This window comes from Coloeus monedula (assembly GCF_965178545.1).
Source record: "Coloeus monedula genome assembly, chromosome: 4".
Lineage (NCBI taxonomy): Eukaryota > Metazoa > Chordata > Aves > Passeriformes > Corvidae > Coloeus > Coloeus monedula.
This window is the reverse complement of record NC_138784.1, coordinates 24,383,177-24,400,120: the sequence shown is the minus strand read 5'-3', so window position 1 is coordinate 24,400,120 and position 16,944 is coordinate 24,383,177. Positions and strand designations below refer to the sequence as shown.

General features: G+C 39.6%; 1 protein-coding gene across 1 annotated transcript; it reads right to left on the bottom strand.

Moving 5' to 3' along the window:
• Positions 1-1,412: 1,412 nt before the first annotated feature.
• NCF4 (neutrophil cytosolic factor 4) lies at positions 1,413-11,919 on the bottom strand (the record flags this gene model as incomplete). Its single annotated transcript, XM_082281182.1, has 10 exons — positions 1,413-1,641; positions 2,428-2,493; positions 2,587-2,717; positions 3,461-3,559; positions 5,134-5,191; positions 6,143-6,270; positions 8,216-8,286; positions 8,591-8,744; positions 9,895-9,979; positions 11,888-11,919. The coding sequence occupies 10 exons, from the start codon at positions 11,917-11,919 to the stop codon at positions 1,413-1,415; spliced, it is 1,053 nt and encodes a 350-aa protein (XP_082137308.1).
• Between the last annotated feature and the right edge of the window lie 5,025 nt (positions 11,920-16,944).

Here is a 16,944-nt window from a genome sequence, read left to right as displayed (position 1 = left end):
AGAACTGCATCAATAAACAAGCAAAAAAAATGTAGAGTGTGAATAAGGGAAATATGCAGAGCAAGACAAAGAATGTGGGGAGTATCTGAGGAAACTGTGTGTCAGAAGGTGTCCATACAAAACCTGCAGACAGTTAGGGGAATATGTAACTTGGCTGGATGGGAAGAATTTCTTTTGCATTGCAGTTTAAAGGCAGAGGGGGATCATCCCGCTCTGATTTTCAAAGGCCAGTGTGTTTATGTTCTTCCAGCACTCATTATAAAAGAGGTCAGTTGTTTCCCAGCAGACATTTTCCCTCCCTTTCCTTTCTCACTGAAAATGTTCCTCCATTGTCAGAGAGATGTGCTGAGTTACTGGTTACATCACAGGATCTAGCTGTCAGTGAAAATCTTTGGATGCCACTTGCTCTGTTGAACTCCAGGAACAAGTAGCAAGGAATCCTGAACACCAGAAGCTTTGCAGGCCATACATGCTGTTAGGTTTCAAACTTACAATGCATTTTCTTATGTATCACAACATGTAATGTCACGGACATAATCATTGCATATTGCTTCATCTCCTTTCTGAACTGCATAGCTACAACGACTCTGATGCAGGAAGTCACATTTTGGAATATTTTAGTAAAATAATGTCAACTAAGTCCCCCCAATCAAAAAATGCTTTTAAATAAAAATTGATGAACTAATATTTAACTTTATTTGTTGAAGAATCTGATACAGTAATTTCTTGTTAGTTCTACTTTGAAGTACAGTGTCAGAAAGCAGAAGGTAGAGAAGAAATTGCTGTTTGAGTTCCCAGAACATGGAGCAAGTAGTTTGTACAATTATATAAAGGCCTATAGGGAACACCACAGGTGTACTAGGTTTGATTCACAGAATTCAATATATTGGTGAGTGGAAAAGAAGAAAGCTGAGCTGGGCTGCAATTTCTTCACCAAAATCCAAAAAAAGTTTTCTTGATGCTTCTAGGACAAACTCTGAATGCCAAGTCAGACTCCAACATGAGAGAAATAATTACACACTGGCACACAAACCTTCAGATCATCAAATGAAGAGAAAATTATGGGAGTCTAGAAAAAAAAGAAAAGCTTACGAAGACATTATGGACAAATAATTAGCCTTGGGAGTGAGAAAAGAGATGTGAGCAGGTCTTGGGGATCAGGACACCTCTACTGCAGGCTAACACTGACTTGCTTTGTGAACATGGCCTGTGATTTTATTTCTCTATTCCTCACCTTCTCTGGCCTCTATGTAGATGTCTCTATTGCAGAAGAGTGATAAAAAGCTGAAGAAGTTAACTAAGTACAGATTTTACACTGAAAGGTAATATATTACTAAAAATTACTCATTTTAAGGACAATGCAAAGGCATGGTGAAGGAAACTGCCTGCAGAGAAGGATATCTATATAGCCCTTACATTGCTCCTACTGTTTGAGTAGCACCTATTCCTGGACTAGTGTTGTAGATAGCCAAGTCATCTTTGTGAGTGATGTGCAACTTCCAGGAGAAAAAGTGCTTCTCAGAGGGCCTTCTTCTGCTCTGAGACACCATGAGTTCAACATCCTGATCAGAGAGCAAGCGGATCAGATCACCGTCAGGGTCCCGATAATTCAAAACAATGTCATCTTGGTTAAACTCCTGCCTGGGAGAAAAGAAATGGATTGATCCCCAGAAACCAAGGAATGCCTGGGAAGTGCTACATGATGAACAATATACTGACAGTCTAATTAATTTTGATAAAAGCCACACAAAGCCTTGGGTGTTTTGGCATTCTTGATACAGCTAGTACTAGAAACCATACAGCCACCTTCATGCTGTGTTGTGTTTAATCTAAGAAATCTATCAGAAACAAGAACCATTTCCAGTAACACCACACAAATGGCACAATTAATCTGTGTGTTTGATAGAATTGCCATATAAAGGAGCTGACTGTTGTTGCTACCCACTTTTGCCTACTTACTTTTGCTCTTTCTGAGGAGCGTAAGAATATTAGAACAGCTGTTCTGTTACTAATATTTACTAATATTTAATGTTCTGAAGTGTTGATGTTCAACACTAAATTAATCTAGTTTGACACTAATTTAACGGGTGTTAGAAGGCCGTGTCCTGCATCCCGAAGAAGTGTAGTAGACAGAAGGTGCTTTCATGGGGGCACGGCTCTGATCTCAGTACAAGAAATGGAAATTTCTACCCATCATAACTGAGTCAGAAGTGTGTGTCATTCCTTACTTGCTGACAATCCCAAGGAGGACTAGTGTCTGCACAGATGGCCCTGGGCCAAGTCAAAGCGCAACTTCTTCAAGACACTTGAAAAGTATTTCACACACAAAACATGGTGGTGTCCAAGTAGAATGTGGAAAAACTTGGACCGAAATGAACTTGACAAATGTTTAATTACCAAATATACAACTAAGTGCTCGCATTGTACCTCATCAGTTCCATTAGATCTTTGAATGATGGAATGCTGCTCAGATCCTCTTCCACTGAGATATCCCTGTATTTAGAACACATCTAATCATTACATATCAGGACAAGAGAATTGGTGGTGTCTCTTCAGCAGTAAACTGGAAGACTATTTTCTTATTACCTGATAGTGCTCACAGTCTCATCATAATAATAACAGCGGACTTTATTAACTGTGTCTTCCTGCTTTGGTAAATCTTTTATGATCTTCACAAAGGCACATGGGAAAATCCCAGTGGCACCACCAGCAGTTCCCTGGAATTATAGGAAATATTAGAATCAAGAAACCCATGCCATTTTGGCCACATGCAATAGGTTCTGGAATCCAATTAATTAACATAGAAACAACAGTACAAATTTTTCCACTATAATCAAGAAAAGAAATCCTATGGAAGTGACCTGATGGCATGCCTACAAAAAGATTATACAATTTACATAGTCAAATACCAGGCAGGGGAGTGAAACAGTGTGTAAAAAATGAAAGTCAGATGGTTAGCAAGGAAGGCTGTGGTGTTTGAACAAGGAGAGATATCATATCAGCAAACACACAGTATGTTCTCCTCATCCTTTTTTCAGAACACTGCTGCATTACCCAAGTTCTCCCTAATCAGGCTGACGTGTGTTGTGGTATGAAGCATGAAGCATACATCAACTCACCCTGAGGCAAGAAACCAATTAATCGCTGAAATGGAGTTTCCATCTCCTTTCTGTGGCCTTTCTGTGTTCTAAACACTTCCAAAGAATTTAAAAAACATTCCAGCAGAAGCAAATGCAAATGAAAACTGAAGTCTGGAGGGCAGAAAATTTGTAAGCTAAAAACCATCAAGGAACCAAACAATTACTAATTTGGAATCAAGGATTTGTTCTTGACAGTAAGACCTGATTATGATACAGTTTCTCCTTGAAAGGAAGAGGCAGGTCACGAGGACCAGGAGGGCCCTTTCTACTCATATATTTCAAGGTATGCTAATAATTCAGTACTGCTATTGCAGTCTTACCTCCAACCAGTCTTTGTTTACTTTGCTGAGTAGATAGATCAAATCTCCCTTCTTGAAGCTGAGTTCCAGTTTATTGGTTCCAGGAAAATCAAACAGTGCCTGTGGAAAGTAATAACCTCGAAATTATTAATTCACAGAATGACAAAAGCAAATCTTTCTGTTGTGTTCTTGAGGAGAAAGCATAAAGCAGCAGACAGTGTGCACTTTGTCATCACATATGTATTTCTGGGATAAGGTCACATATATTTGACCGTCATCTGCAGTTCTCACAATCTCTTCTCCTACTCAGCACACACAAGACTGCTTTGAAGAAGCAGTGAAAGCACTAGGATAAACATGGCCCTGAGAGAGCTACATGCAAGGATTCTTAAAGTGGCAGAACACTGAGCACCAGAGAAATAAATATGCCTAAGTTGAAAGCACTTAAGAGCAAGTAAGATAACAGAGCTGAAGACAAATGACAGCTTGAAGTCCTGAGAATTGAAAAGATATATTATTTCTGGTTGCAGCTTTATAGCTTTTAGATTTGCTGCAAAATATCACAAAGAGCCTTAAGAAATTGCAGGAATGTTGTGTCTTAATTAAAGAGTAACTCACTGTTGTTCTTACATCTAGCTTTCAAGTCTGTATGCTGAACTGGGAGACTTGGGAAAGCCTGGGAGATTGACATGTTGTTAAAATGGAACTTAGACACCCTCTTCAGGGGGGGGAAAAAGAAGGAGACAAATACATGCTACCACCCTAACAAAAGGTTAAAGTGGCTGAGTTATCAAAAATGCACATCTCCCCCTTTGTCCTTAGAGAACATGGTAGCCATTTAAATGCTCTTAGAGGAGCAAAAATGAAAAGGTGTCCTTCATTCTATGTTGTGATAGTTCTTTTGGTCTTGTTAATGCCAAGAGTTCTCCCAGTTAAAAAAACAAACAAAACAATGGCTACTGTTGTGCTAGTGGTTCATATGTCTACTTAATAGCTCTTTCAAAAGCCTTTTTTCACCTGTTGAAAAGTTCTGGTAGGTATATTCAATATTTATAAATTCATAGATAAAACCCAAGAGATATGACTGTTCCAAGACCTGTCATTCTCTGTGTAAAGAACAAAACCAACAAACCTCAAAGCTGATGCATGAGGTTTTTAACCTTATAGGGCAAAGTCACATGTTTCAGGAAGCAAGACCCTGCTCAGACAAATACTAGTTACAAAGCAGTCTCATGTGCTTAATAGAGAGAAAATATCCCACAAAAGACAAGAGCATGGACACTTTTCAGTAGAACATCTATGTTACAGAAAATACTAAGATGCCTCACCTGCAAAGCTTTTAAACATATGTTGAAGTCAATGAAGCTGAAGCTTATGCCTGTTTTAAATTTAACTTATGGGTAGCACTATGCAAATGTGGACCATGTGGCAGTAACCTGTACATGTCTCAGTTTTGAATCTCCTGTCACTGTCATTTTGATTTCACAATGGACCTTCTTATTAAAGTGAGGAGGAACAGAATGCCTCTTTCCATCCTTTGTTTCAGTCCCTGTTCTTAAAATCAATTGTTTTTCTCTGTTGATTTCACTTTCTTTCCCCAAGGTCTAATTGAATAAGGCAACTTGATGGATGAGGTACCAAAGTAAAGCAGAGTTTAATCTCCTGTCCTATGACAGGTTGTACAGAGTACTCACCTCAGCCCGTGGAGCTGCTGTGCGGTCCAAAACAGGCACTTGATCTGAAATGCTCTTACTGCAAAGAAATGAGACAACAGGGAGGTAAACAGATCTTTCTAAGTCATTAAAAATGCTACACAAACAGTAGTACAGTGTCTGTGTTTCTACTACATAAACTGCATGAGAATCTGGGTGCAGCACTGAAATAAATAAATATGGATGCAACAACACTGCCCTAGTTCTCTTGGTTTCAGTGCAGAGCAGCAGCAATCTGATGGTGTCTGCTGCTGAGAACAGATGGAATTTTCAATACAGTCAGTATTCTGGACCTCTCTTCCACAAGACTGCTCAGTCCCCCTACTCTGCCTTCTGGGCATCTCTGTTTCTAGCATTTATGGCATTTAGTTCAAACTGCCATCATACACACATGCAGTTTTTGCACTGTTTGAGGTGGGTGAAAAGGAAGCGAGTCCATCTTTGGAATGCTGAAAGGAGAATTAATTTATCTGGAGGGTAATGAAGTATGACATCTACTTAGCAGTTCTCCAAAGGAGTGTCAATGCTGCTATGTAGGACAGGCCCTTTTTTAGACAAAGGATAGGAACAAATTAAGTATTCAGTTTCATTTAGTGTCTGAACCAGATCTCACTGAATTCAGTGCCAAAACTCACATCGACTTCAGTGGTGCAAGCCTATGCCCTTATGCTTGGCCTGTGTATTCTGCACATTATAGTAGAGATTACCATTAAAGAAATACAGGCACATAGAGCTGGACAGTATTTTTAAAAAGCAAGGTATATTCTCATTTTGGCATTTTCCTTTAATGCAAGTGCCACATCCACTTTAAAAATATGAGATTACTGAAACAAGAAATAGTCTGTGTTCACTCCACCACAAAGACCCTCATAATAGGAATTCATGGATTCACTTGGAAAACACAGTGGTGATCCTCATCTCTCTCTCCCCCCAAAACTGGACAGCATGTCTTACATCAAGCAATGCTGAAAAAAACATGTCAATCACTTACACTCGGCGTGTCCGTGGGCGAAGCCGTCTCAGTCTGTGAGGCACCTGCTCACCATCAAAGGTTGAGTGGTAGAAGAACAGCCGTACATCTTCATCCATCAACACCCAAGCAGGGAGGCAGAGCAGGTTCTGTGCCAAGAGCAAGCAGGAAGCAGAGTGTAACAGTGGGAGAGACCAATTCTGTATTTATTTACATGTAACAAATATACCTCTCTGACCTACAGGATCATGAAGGATATTAATTACTGCCAGAAATCTCTTTCCTCTCCCTTCTCACTCAGCAGGATGCAGCTGAACAGCTGACCGTCTCTCCTCTTTACTCCTGGAGTTGGCCAATGTATTGCTTCACTGTTTTTGTACCTGATTTACTGCAGGAGTAAATTGCTTTTTGTCTTTCTCTTCAGTATTACAGCTGGTGGTGGGGTCCGTGGCTGCGACCCAGGAAGATATGACCGGTCCGGGGAGATGGTCCCGAAAGGAATCGCCTGCCCGAAGTCTGGTATCTTCCTCTCAGCTGCTGGCAGAGGAGCCCTTGCAGAAGCTATCAGCTCTTTAGTGATTATCAGCTCGTGATTTCAGCTCAGCTCTGCAGGGCTGCCTCTAAGGCCAAACCAGACCAGAGAGAGAGACGAGAAGACCCGTATGGCTGGTTCCGCACGAAGGTAGCTTTATTGGTGGTTCCCTCCGGCGAAGGGAAGGCCAGTGACGAGCTCTCTCTACAGAAGCGAACTGGTCTTCTTTTATAGGGATACAGGGGATCAGCAAGGGGACCAATGGGTTACAGAGGGTCTGGGATAGACCAATGGGTTACAGAAAGATCTGCATAGGGTCTCCCAAAGGATTGTGGGTCTACTTTTCCTCACCATGACTCAAAAGTCCTTTCCTTTCCAGGGAGTCCTGCTGGGTGATTGCGAAATCTCTTATCTCAGCAGACATCCCTCCAGGGCAGTGGCTGGGCATATCCCACACTTCAGAACATGAATGATTGTGGAAAGAAGGCAATCTTAAGTAGTGGAAGTCTTGGCCAGTGCTTCAGACTTTTACTGATTTAAAATTCAGCTCTTCAGTTTACCTGCACACAAAGAATATCTCTCCTTGATGTATGCTGCATCTTCACTCTAATTCAGGTGATCTCAGAAGCCCACCTGTCCTAATTCTGTCTGTGAGAGTCAATTTTCTTCTTGGTAGCTGGTACGGTGTTGTGTTGGATTTAGCATGAGAATAATGTTGATAACACATGGAAGTTTTAGGTGTTTCTAACTAATGGCTTACTTAGTCTGAGCCAAGGATTTTTCTGTTGCCCATGCTCTGTCAGTGAGGAGCTGCACAAGAATCCAGGAGGGAGGATGGCCAGGACAGCTGGTCCAAACTGGCCAAAGGGATATTCCATGCCAGGGAACATCATGCCCAGTATATAAACTGGAGGGGGTTGACCGGGAGCCACTGATCACTGGCTGGCCATCGGTCAGCAGGTGGTGAGCAATTGTATTGTGCATCATTTGTTTGTTTTCTTCTTTAGTTTTACTTCTCTCTGTCTTTTTGGTTACCTCCCTTCTAATCACAATTATTAGTATTGTATTTTACTGTATTTCAATTATTAAACTGTTCTTATGTCAGTCCATGGGTTTTACCTTTTCCTGACTGTCCTCCCCATTCCATTAGGGGAGGAGGGAGTGAGCAAGAGGCTGCACGGCACTTAGATAGTGGGTGTTGTTAAAGCAAAACCCACACACCATTCTCCTAGTCCCTTAGATGCATACACCAATTCTATTCATGCAACACCTGGAGATTCACCATTTCCTGATACATCTTGGGGGTTTTGGTAAGGATATCTATCTGTAGATGAAGGCAGAGAGTGAGCCTTTGTGAACCGCGTGTTCCAGAAGATCCTACAGTATGAACAATCTGGGGAAGAGGACTGCAGGCTGTACCACAGCATGGGCACTGTCTTCAGGAAAGCAATGCAGAGAGAAGCAGACACTTAGGACTCTAACAGTACTGTCTGTCTTAGCTGATTTCAACTGCTAAGTATCTGCAGTGCTCAGTGCATTCTCTACTTAAAATTAAGTTTTACCTTTATGTAGACATTTAGGATAGGAATCCTTTTCTCAGCAATTTCCTTTTTGGCACCAACAAAAACTTTTCCTGGAAAATATAAAACCTGTGACAGTTATTGAAGGGAAAAAAATAAAAGGAGGCTGTCAAGAAAAATGAAGCAATCAGGAGAAAGTAGAAGCACAAAAAAAAATACGTATTTTCTAAAGGACTTTAGGTTTCTAAATGAACTTTACCACAAGTGAAGGGACTGTCATTGGAACATGACTTCTCTGGCATCCATAGCCAGGAATTAGTTCCTTGTCACAACTGCTTCTCTCAGTGCATTCCTCTTTAGGACAGCCTGAGCTGAAAAAGCTGCTGATTATGCAAAGATTTGGTACTGACAGCTTACCTGGCAGTACAGGAAGCGTGCAGGTAAATGGGCTGTTATTGCTCTCTGGCCCATATTTCTCCTCCAGTTTGGTGTGCAGGGCATAGAACTCACGATAGCGCCGGAAAATCAGGTATCTGCCACCACCTTTAAGCTTTACTTCAATGACAAACATCTGAAACAGAGAAGAGGGATTCAGGCTGAGGTTCATGCTTATAAATACTCACCAAATGAACGTGAGGAATAAAATAGGAACATAAGATCAGTGCTCCATTAGTGGGAATATTCTCTTAGGGGAAGAGGAAAGCAAGCCTTCAGTTAAGCATTGCAAACTCAAGAACTAGGAAGTAACAAGTTAGCACCAGTGTGGTATTTGTGTGGGTCCAGCTTGCACATGAAGCATGTCCCTGTGGCTGCTTTCTGTCATATAATCTTAAAAGGAAACATGAAATTACTAGATTCAACTTTATGCTTACACACTTTCCCTCAGTGACAAACAAAACACATTAGGGAGACAAACACAAATATTTTACAGTAAGATGCCTTGGACATCTAAATTTAGATACAAACAGACATCTAAATGAATTGCTTTTCAGAATTGAAGGCATTCATACTTCTTTTTGACTTTAATGTACATAATTTCAGGAATTATGGTCCAACCTCCTTCAACCACTATTTTATTTTTCTCTTGACAAAATTGCTTTGCTCTAAAGGAACCCACTTCCATGCACTGACCTCTGAGTCACATTGCAGCCAGATCCTTCAGAAAACATAAAGACTGAGCAACCAAACATCACTGTATTCCAGAGTAAAACCTGAATACTGCAGAGGGAAGCAATGTCTCCAGCAGAAGTCAGACTGAGGTGGTCATATTCAAAACCCTCAGAAAATCTTAGTGTCTTTCCCTACTATTCCCTTCCTGTGTGCTCTTTCACGTCTTAATATGCTACCTCCTGTGAAGATGGGAGCGTCCTAGCTTGCCAGTACCATGGAATAATGAAGCAAGACTCTGCCCTTCTACCCTCTGAATTCTTTTCCCACCATCTTCACCAAAGGTACAGCACTCCAACAGGAAATAAATCAGATATTAGAAAATAATTATAATGCTAGAGGATATCTCTCACATTTCATTCAGAAAATAAATGTTTAGACTAAATCTCGAATAACTATTCTCCAGTCCAGAAAAAATAAAGCACTGAGAAGCCTTCCACATGGAACTACTCATGCCAAAAAGCAACTACACCAGAATAACTGCATTTTGCTTCCCACAACCAAACCAGTCACAGATGAAGGCATATAGAAGCTGCATAAATCTCCCTTCTTACATAGTAATTAGTAAAGCCTTTCTTCTCTTCAATATCTGCAATGTTAGCTGAAACAGGTACATCATCTGGAAGCTGGTCAAAATCACTGTGAAGCAAGAACAGAAGATTTAGGTTACTCATACTGGTAATAATAAAATGGCCTTTGAAATATCCTATGCCACACAGAGCAAAGACAGGCAATATCACATTTTCTATTATCAAAATCAAGACGTTAGAAACTCATGGTGTCATTCTCTTCCTCTGGAGGTCTGATCTTGAGATGTCAAGTTTCAATAGGTTCAGCACAAGTCAGTGACCATTGTGAAGATTCATCATGCCTGAAAAATACCCCTCTCATTCCTATCCTTGCTTGAGGAACAGGACTACAAAACAAACACTTGAACTGCTAAGCTTTTCCTGAGAAATATGATCAGCTGTGGATGCATTCCTAATCCTTCCTTAATCTAGAAGATTTACAATAGGAACTCTGCATCAGTAGATCTTATTCTAAGGAGATCATTATATATCATGATTTATGCTGCTGTTATTACTGCATTCCTGTAGGGAATAGGAAACAGTCCTGAGAAAAGAACTTGTTATGCTAGGTGCTGTGGAAACTGACAGCACAAAGCTAAATCCTAAAAACTTTTTACTCTGTGCAATATGCATAAAATATACCACATGAATATAAGAAAAGAAACAACAGGATAGGCACAAACAGAGAAAGAACAAAGAAACAAAAATATAGGATTTTTTGTATCAAAACTAGTGGTGCCTACACCAGCTGTCAAAATGTTTTCAAGTTTTCTTGCAAACATCACAATAAAGCAAACTCTTAAAGAGGTCTTGAAAAAAAAAATGAGTAGGATAGCAAATATTTAGAGAGAGACCTCCCAGTCACAGCAGATAAGATTCAGCACAGAATCATGGAATATTTGGAGTTGGGAGGGACCCACAAAGATCATTGAGTTCAACTCTTAAGTGAATGGCCCACACGGGGATCGAACCTGCAACCTTGGCATTAATTTTCCAGTCACAGCAGACAACCTGAAGCAAGCACAAAGATTCTTCTTTGAAAATGTCAAAAATGTGTGAAGGAACACATGGTAGCAGGCAAGGTTAGAATAAGCATTGCAGATCCTAGAAAGAATTGGATTTGAAGTGAGGAGGAAGGATCCCTGCAGGAACACCTAAAGAGCAGCCATACGACCAGACAGTCATGTTACTCGCCTATATTGTCCACACAACAAAACAGCATGGATTAGCAGGTGCTTTTTGTGACCTTCTCCTTGGTGCAACAGCTTTGACAAGCAGAAGACAAATTCACCTTTGCTTCAATCTTATAACTCAGTGTTGTTAGAGGGGTATTTATATTAACACCTGAGTAACAAGCATCAAGAATGAGGAAAACAAGGTAACAAATGAGATAAAACTTTTTAAACTTTTGAAAGGATCATCTAAGAAATGCCAAGCTGACAAAATGTTAAATATTCTGATAACACAAAAAAAGTGGTAGTTGTCTCAGTTTATTCTGCTAGGAGAATATCCCAAGCAGGGGCTTCCACAAGGCGTAGCCTGTTTGAAATCCTGAAGTAATGATGCAACATCTTGCAATAGAGTGCTGTAAATGGAGAATGCCATGAATCAGCACCACCCACAATACTGTAAATACTACCCCTTACTGTGAAGAGGGATGTGGTTATAGAAATCAAGAGATATAATTAGTCATATCACAAACACTCATATCATAAACTCCAGTAAAAGGGAAACTGTTTTGCAGCTATAAAGAGGACAGTGACCCACTACGTCCTAGGTGGTGAATAGCCCCCACAAAAAGAAAGTCCACTCCAGCATAAGAAATGGTCTGCTGTACCCTGAGCAGCCTAAGTGTGGAAGTTACAATTACAAGAAGCTTTTTAGAATCACCAAAGATGCTTGCATCCTAATTAAATGAACAGATCACAGCAGTTACATGAGGCTTGTGGGGAGGCAGGAGAAGGTAGAGACACATTACCTCTTTTCTCGCAGCTGTCGGGGAAGAGACATGGTTCTTCTTAAATCCGGATGACTAAGATCTATTCCTCTACTTCTTGGGCAGTTCCTGGTTTAATAGGATGAACACAAAGTCAAAGTAATTCTCCTTGCATGAAACAAGACCCCTTTGCAAGGCCTCAGAGATCTTTTTTTAATGTTTCAGTGTCAGACAATTTCTGCTGTACCTCCCCACCCCCACGAGTTTGAGGAAGTACCACGGGAAAAACAGTAAAAAAGAAAGACTGTGCTGTGCTGTCTGTCATGTCTCAAAACTACCACAGTTGAGAAACTGAAAGCCCAAGAAAAAGCAGAAACCATGAGCCACATATTCCATTGTCCAACCCTCCACCGAAACATTTGCTTCTGTTGAAAGCCAGTATGAGTGGGCTCAGCAAAGTCTATTTTGCCTCAGCTAAAATATCCCCATATACACCTCTACATTAATATTTGTAAACTAGGATGAATACTTCTGATCACTTCTTGAGGCTCTGTGATTCCCAAGGATCCTCCTTTTCACAGACCAAGAGCCAGGAGGTGGAGCTAAAGAATAAATTTTAAAATGGAAGCAGAATGTATCATCAGAAAATTCAACCTTGTCAAACACCAGGGCATCGGGCACAGGATGAGCTTTGAAGGATGGATCACTGAAAGTAAGACAGGAGTCCTTTAATGACCAGAGATCTTTTTGGCTTCATGTGCTCCAAACAACCCACATTTGCCACATACATAGACAAGGTAATGGCTTACTCTGGCTTCTACTCAAATTGTAGTGACAAAGCATTTATATAACATCAGTTGACAATCTTTCAAAAAGAAAATAAAAGGAAGAAAGTGACAAGGAAACCATGATTTCTTAACAATGTGGCTAAGTTGCAACACAGCTTATCTGCCTTAGTCAAAAGCTATTATGTGCATCCTTGCCTCTCCATTTCAGTCTTTGACTCTCTTCCATTTTAGTGTTCAATACATATTTGCTTCCTTCTCATCCTTCCGCTGCCAAGAACAAAAATTCTCGTCTGAATGGAGCAAAAATCAACCAGCATCCTTCAAAATAAAACTCTATTTACAACTGTAATCATCAGCCTTGAGAGTAACTGCATCACATTGCATTGCATTTTAATGAAGTAAATCCTTCACCCATCTCCTGTCCATGGATAACTCTAGGCACCACAATAGAATTTCAGAGGGGATATAGTGTCTCTTGATCAGAAGGGACCAGGAGAACCTACAAAGCTCTGAACTGTAGTTTCTGAGTGAACTGCTACTCTGCTACATATCATAGCTTTGACAAGAAACTCACAGAAATGGTATTCTAATTTTTTCAAATGTCTGTAAAGATAATCTAGGTACAATGCAGATACATCTTTTAATAGACAGAGAATATGACACAATGCAAAAATACACATTCATTGTTTATCTAGGGAGGTGGCTTTTAGAAAACATGTCAACAGAAACTCTCAAACAAATTGTCTATGCAGGTGCTTTCCTGTAAGATGAGTAAAACAAACTGAAAGCAGCTCAATTCCACTACTCTCTACTGGAGATTACAGCAAGTAATAATACTAACCTGACAGAATAATGCTAAACCTACTAAGAAAGTTTATGATTCTGCAGTATTTTCTTGTTCTGAACTCAACCAGAAAAAAGACTTTCTTTTCTGACAAAAGACAGACTTCTACCTCAGAAGAGTGGATAGCTGATTGGTTAGAGGGATCACCAAGGCTGTGAGACTAAGGTTGGACACACTGCTTTGCCGTGTTCTTCTGTGCCAAATCAATGCTTTAACTACCACATGTTTTCTCTTCATTTCTACTATTGTAATACTGTCTTAGAAATAACAATTTCTATTATTTGGGCTGAGAAAATAGGCTGTCCCTAGTCAAACACACATTCTTTCTCTGTTCAAATAACTATTTTATGAATGAAATAAATGTCCATTACAAAACTGATATCCTAATGACAGTACCTATGTCAAGAGATATGCCTGCACTAGGAATGTATCCCATTTCATCAGCTGACGTGACAGCTCTCAGTTTTGAGAAAACCCATCCATACACTATGGCTAGCATGGCCATTGTGGTGCTATGCACCAACCCAAATACATGTGCAAGAGAAAGCAGGAATTCATCCAAGTGCAAGGAATACAGAAGAAAAATTAGTTCATTAAAGGAGACTGCTAAGAGAATCCTCAGATGACTGAATCATGACCATATGCTGCCACCACTATATGCCTCTTCACAGTTCACTATCTACTGTATTATTTTGGACATGCCTGTGAGCTGTGAAACTGTGGCCTTCTGTCCAATGCACCTGTTCTTAGAAAACACATGTACAAGGATACCCTGGAAATCCAAGAGTATCAGCTAGGACCAAACAACCAAAGCAAGTGAGGAATTTTAATGAAAAATAGGAATGTAGCCCTAAATCACTAATACATGAACTGCTTATAAAAGGTAAATCAAAAAATGCAGCAGAAATACTCAGCAGAATCAAGTTTGGATGACAGCACTACATACCACATCTGCTAGGGCAGCAGCTACTGTACCATTTTGCATGTCTCTATAGAATAATGGCTTCTCTCTGATGCATCTGATGTTAGAAAAGTGTTGTGCAGTTATGCTCAATCACCATAGCATAAATCTTTCAAGTGGTAGGATAAAGTGAACAAGAATAATACTCTTAAAAGATCTCTGATCTCATGAGAGATTAATCTGCAAAGGAAATAACATTTAGCTATCACTGCAAGGAAGCTGAACATCAAATAGAAACACATACGGCAGAGTTGGCTTGCAAGATACTCTCATTCATCCTGTTGTTTTCAAAGGACGTGTGGAATATTTGTAGCATGCACAGCATTAGCAGTCAGGTGTCTTGGCTCCTGTGGTTGCTTGAGACTGAGCTGCAACTGTAATAACATTGATTTGGGAAGTGTTCAGGGATCTATTCCATTTTCCTTTAATAATATTTGTTACAGATTTTTCTTGTATGGTTACCATCAGCTTTACGGAATCCTTCAATAGATTTTACAATATTTATTTTCAAATACCATGTGTAAAACCATGTTTAAAATAGATGCTATTTTTATTATAGCACATGAATAATTAATTACAGTTCTGTATAATTTTTGGACAAAAGTTACATTAGATAAGCTATTCATGTCTGCTCTGCAATCTTCAGAGCTCTTTTGCAGGTAGTGCTACAAAATCCTTAGGAGTCAGTTGGCACAATGGTAGGCAACAAGACTGTTTCTTTCCTATATGCTTTCAGGACAGTTGAAAATAAAACCATTAAAGAAATAAAAAACAAACAAAAAAAACCCCCAAAGTTGAAGTTGTCCTATCTTTCTGAACTTCTTGGGAAAAAAACCAAAGAGGGCATAAGTTGAGAGTTGAGCTAATTGGTTTTGTATTCTTCATTTGATAATGGCTCAATTCGTAATGTCTGAATGTATGGATACTCTCCCTCTCATGCATCGTGTTGGGTTTAAAAAAGCCACAGGAGTATGGATTGATAGAATTTGTAAATGTGTTTTGAATTAAATCTGGGCACAGTTTTCATTATTGCTTTTTTAGGGTAAAAAGTAGCTAGTAGGCATTTGCAGAAAAGGACCCTTTTCATGCCCTGCTGATATAAATACAATTAATAATCCATCTTGGACTGAAGAAATTTAAAGGTCAGCATTTACCACTGTTCCTGACAGTGAATTTAATGGTGTAATTTCCAGAATAAATTATTACTCAACATGGAAGAGGTTTACAGAACTAAATGTTAAAGAAAGAGCAGCAATTTTTTTGATGACATTCTTCTCAGAACATCAAACTAAATCATATACCTGAATCTTGGCTTTTTCACCTCTATTGCTTGAGCAAAATAAGGAATAAGTATTGCAGGAAAAAAAAAAAACACCCCAAAAAGTGAGATTTTTCTTTTGACATTATCAGCTATTTTGGAAATACGTAACCAACAGTACCATTCTGAGGTTTGATGGTTCATGATTCAGTAGGCAGATCTCGCCAGCTTTTCTTGCACAGACCAATATCACAGCAGTATTATGATCTTCCTCTCTGTGGAAAACAATTCTTCTATAAAAATAAACCTGCTTCCTTTGAAAATCTTTTAAAAATATACAGGATTTCTTCCTGATAGAGTAGAATCACTTAGATAGAAGAGTTAGAAGAAACTACTCCTTCATGAGCAATGGAGCTTTTTGTTCTTGCAGAGCTCAGACGGATATTGATGCCCAGGACTAGACTAAGTGAGAAAAATGGAAGCTCAGAACCAACAAGAGAACATTTCGTCATCCAGATCACATATCACTTCCTGGATAAAAGAGGCAAATAAGGAAGAAATAGGGCAGAGCTTGTCACTGCTGTTGTGCATGACAGATATGGGCTGGAGGTGGAATCCTGTGCTCCAGTCAACTTCTCCAATGTCAAAATCTGGTAACTGGCCATTGCAGACAAAGAAGCAGGAAAGTTCCTTTCAAGAACTCCTGAGAGAGCTGTGCCTACAACCATCCCTCCAGAACTTTAAAATCTAGTTTTAGTGCATAGCAGCAGTGCACCTTTGTGGCAGGAGGGTCTTTGTGTTTTAAGTCTTCTAATTGTCTTGAGAATCAAAAATCTGTCAGAGTTATTGCTATTCAAGACAGACAAAATTCTGCTTCATCTATTTCACAAGTTCAAAAGACCTGTTAAAATTACTCAAAAAGATTTCACTGAACTTCCCCAAATGGCAAAACGGGGTTGGGATTTGCTAAAATTTGTGCAGTGATGCATTCCTAACAGTTTAATTTCCCCATCCATTTGAAGAAATCCTGTGACCAAACTCCTTTTAGCTAATTTAGAAACTTTAGATAAGTGTCTTTAGTTAAGTGAAGTTTTCTGGACAGTGAAGAAAGACAGGCACCACTGACCAGTAAGTAAGACCTCAAGTGGGCCAATGCTCCCTATGAAGGTTTTATCTGTCTCCTAGGAATATACATGAATTATGAAATGGCTATACTCCCAGTTTTGTCACCTCAGGTTTCTAAAGGTA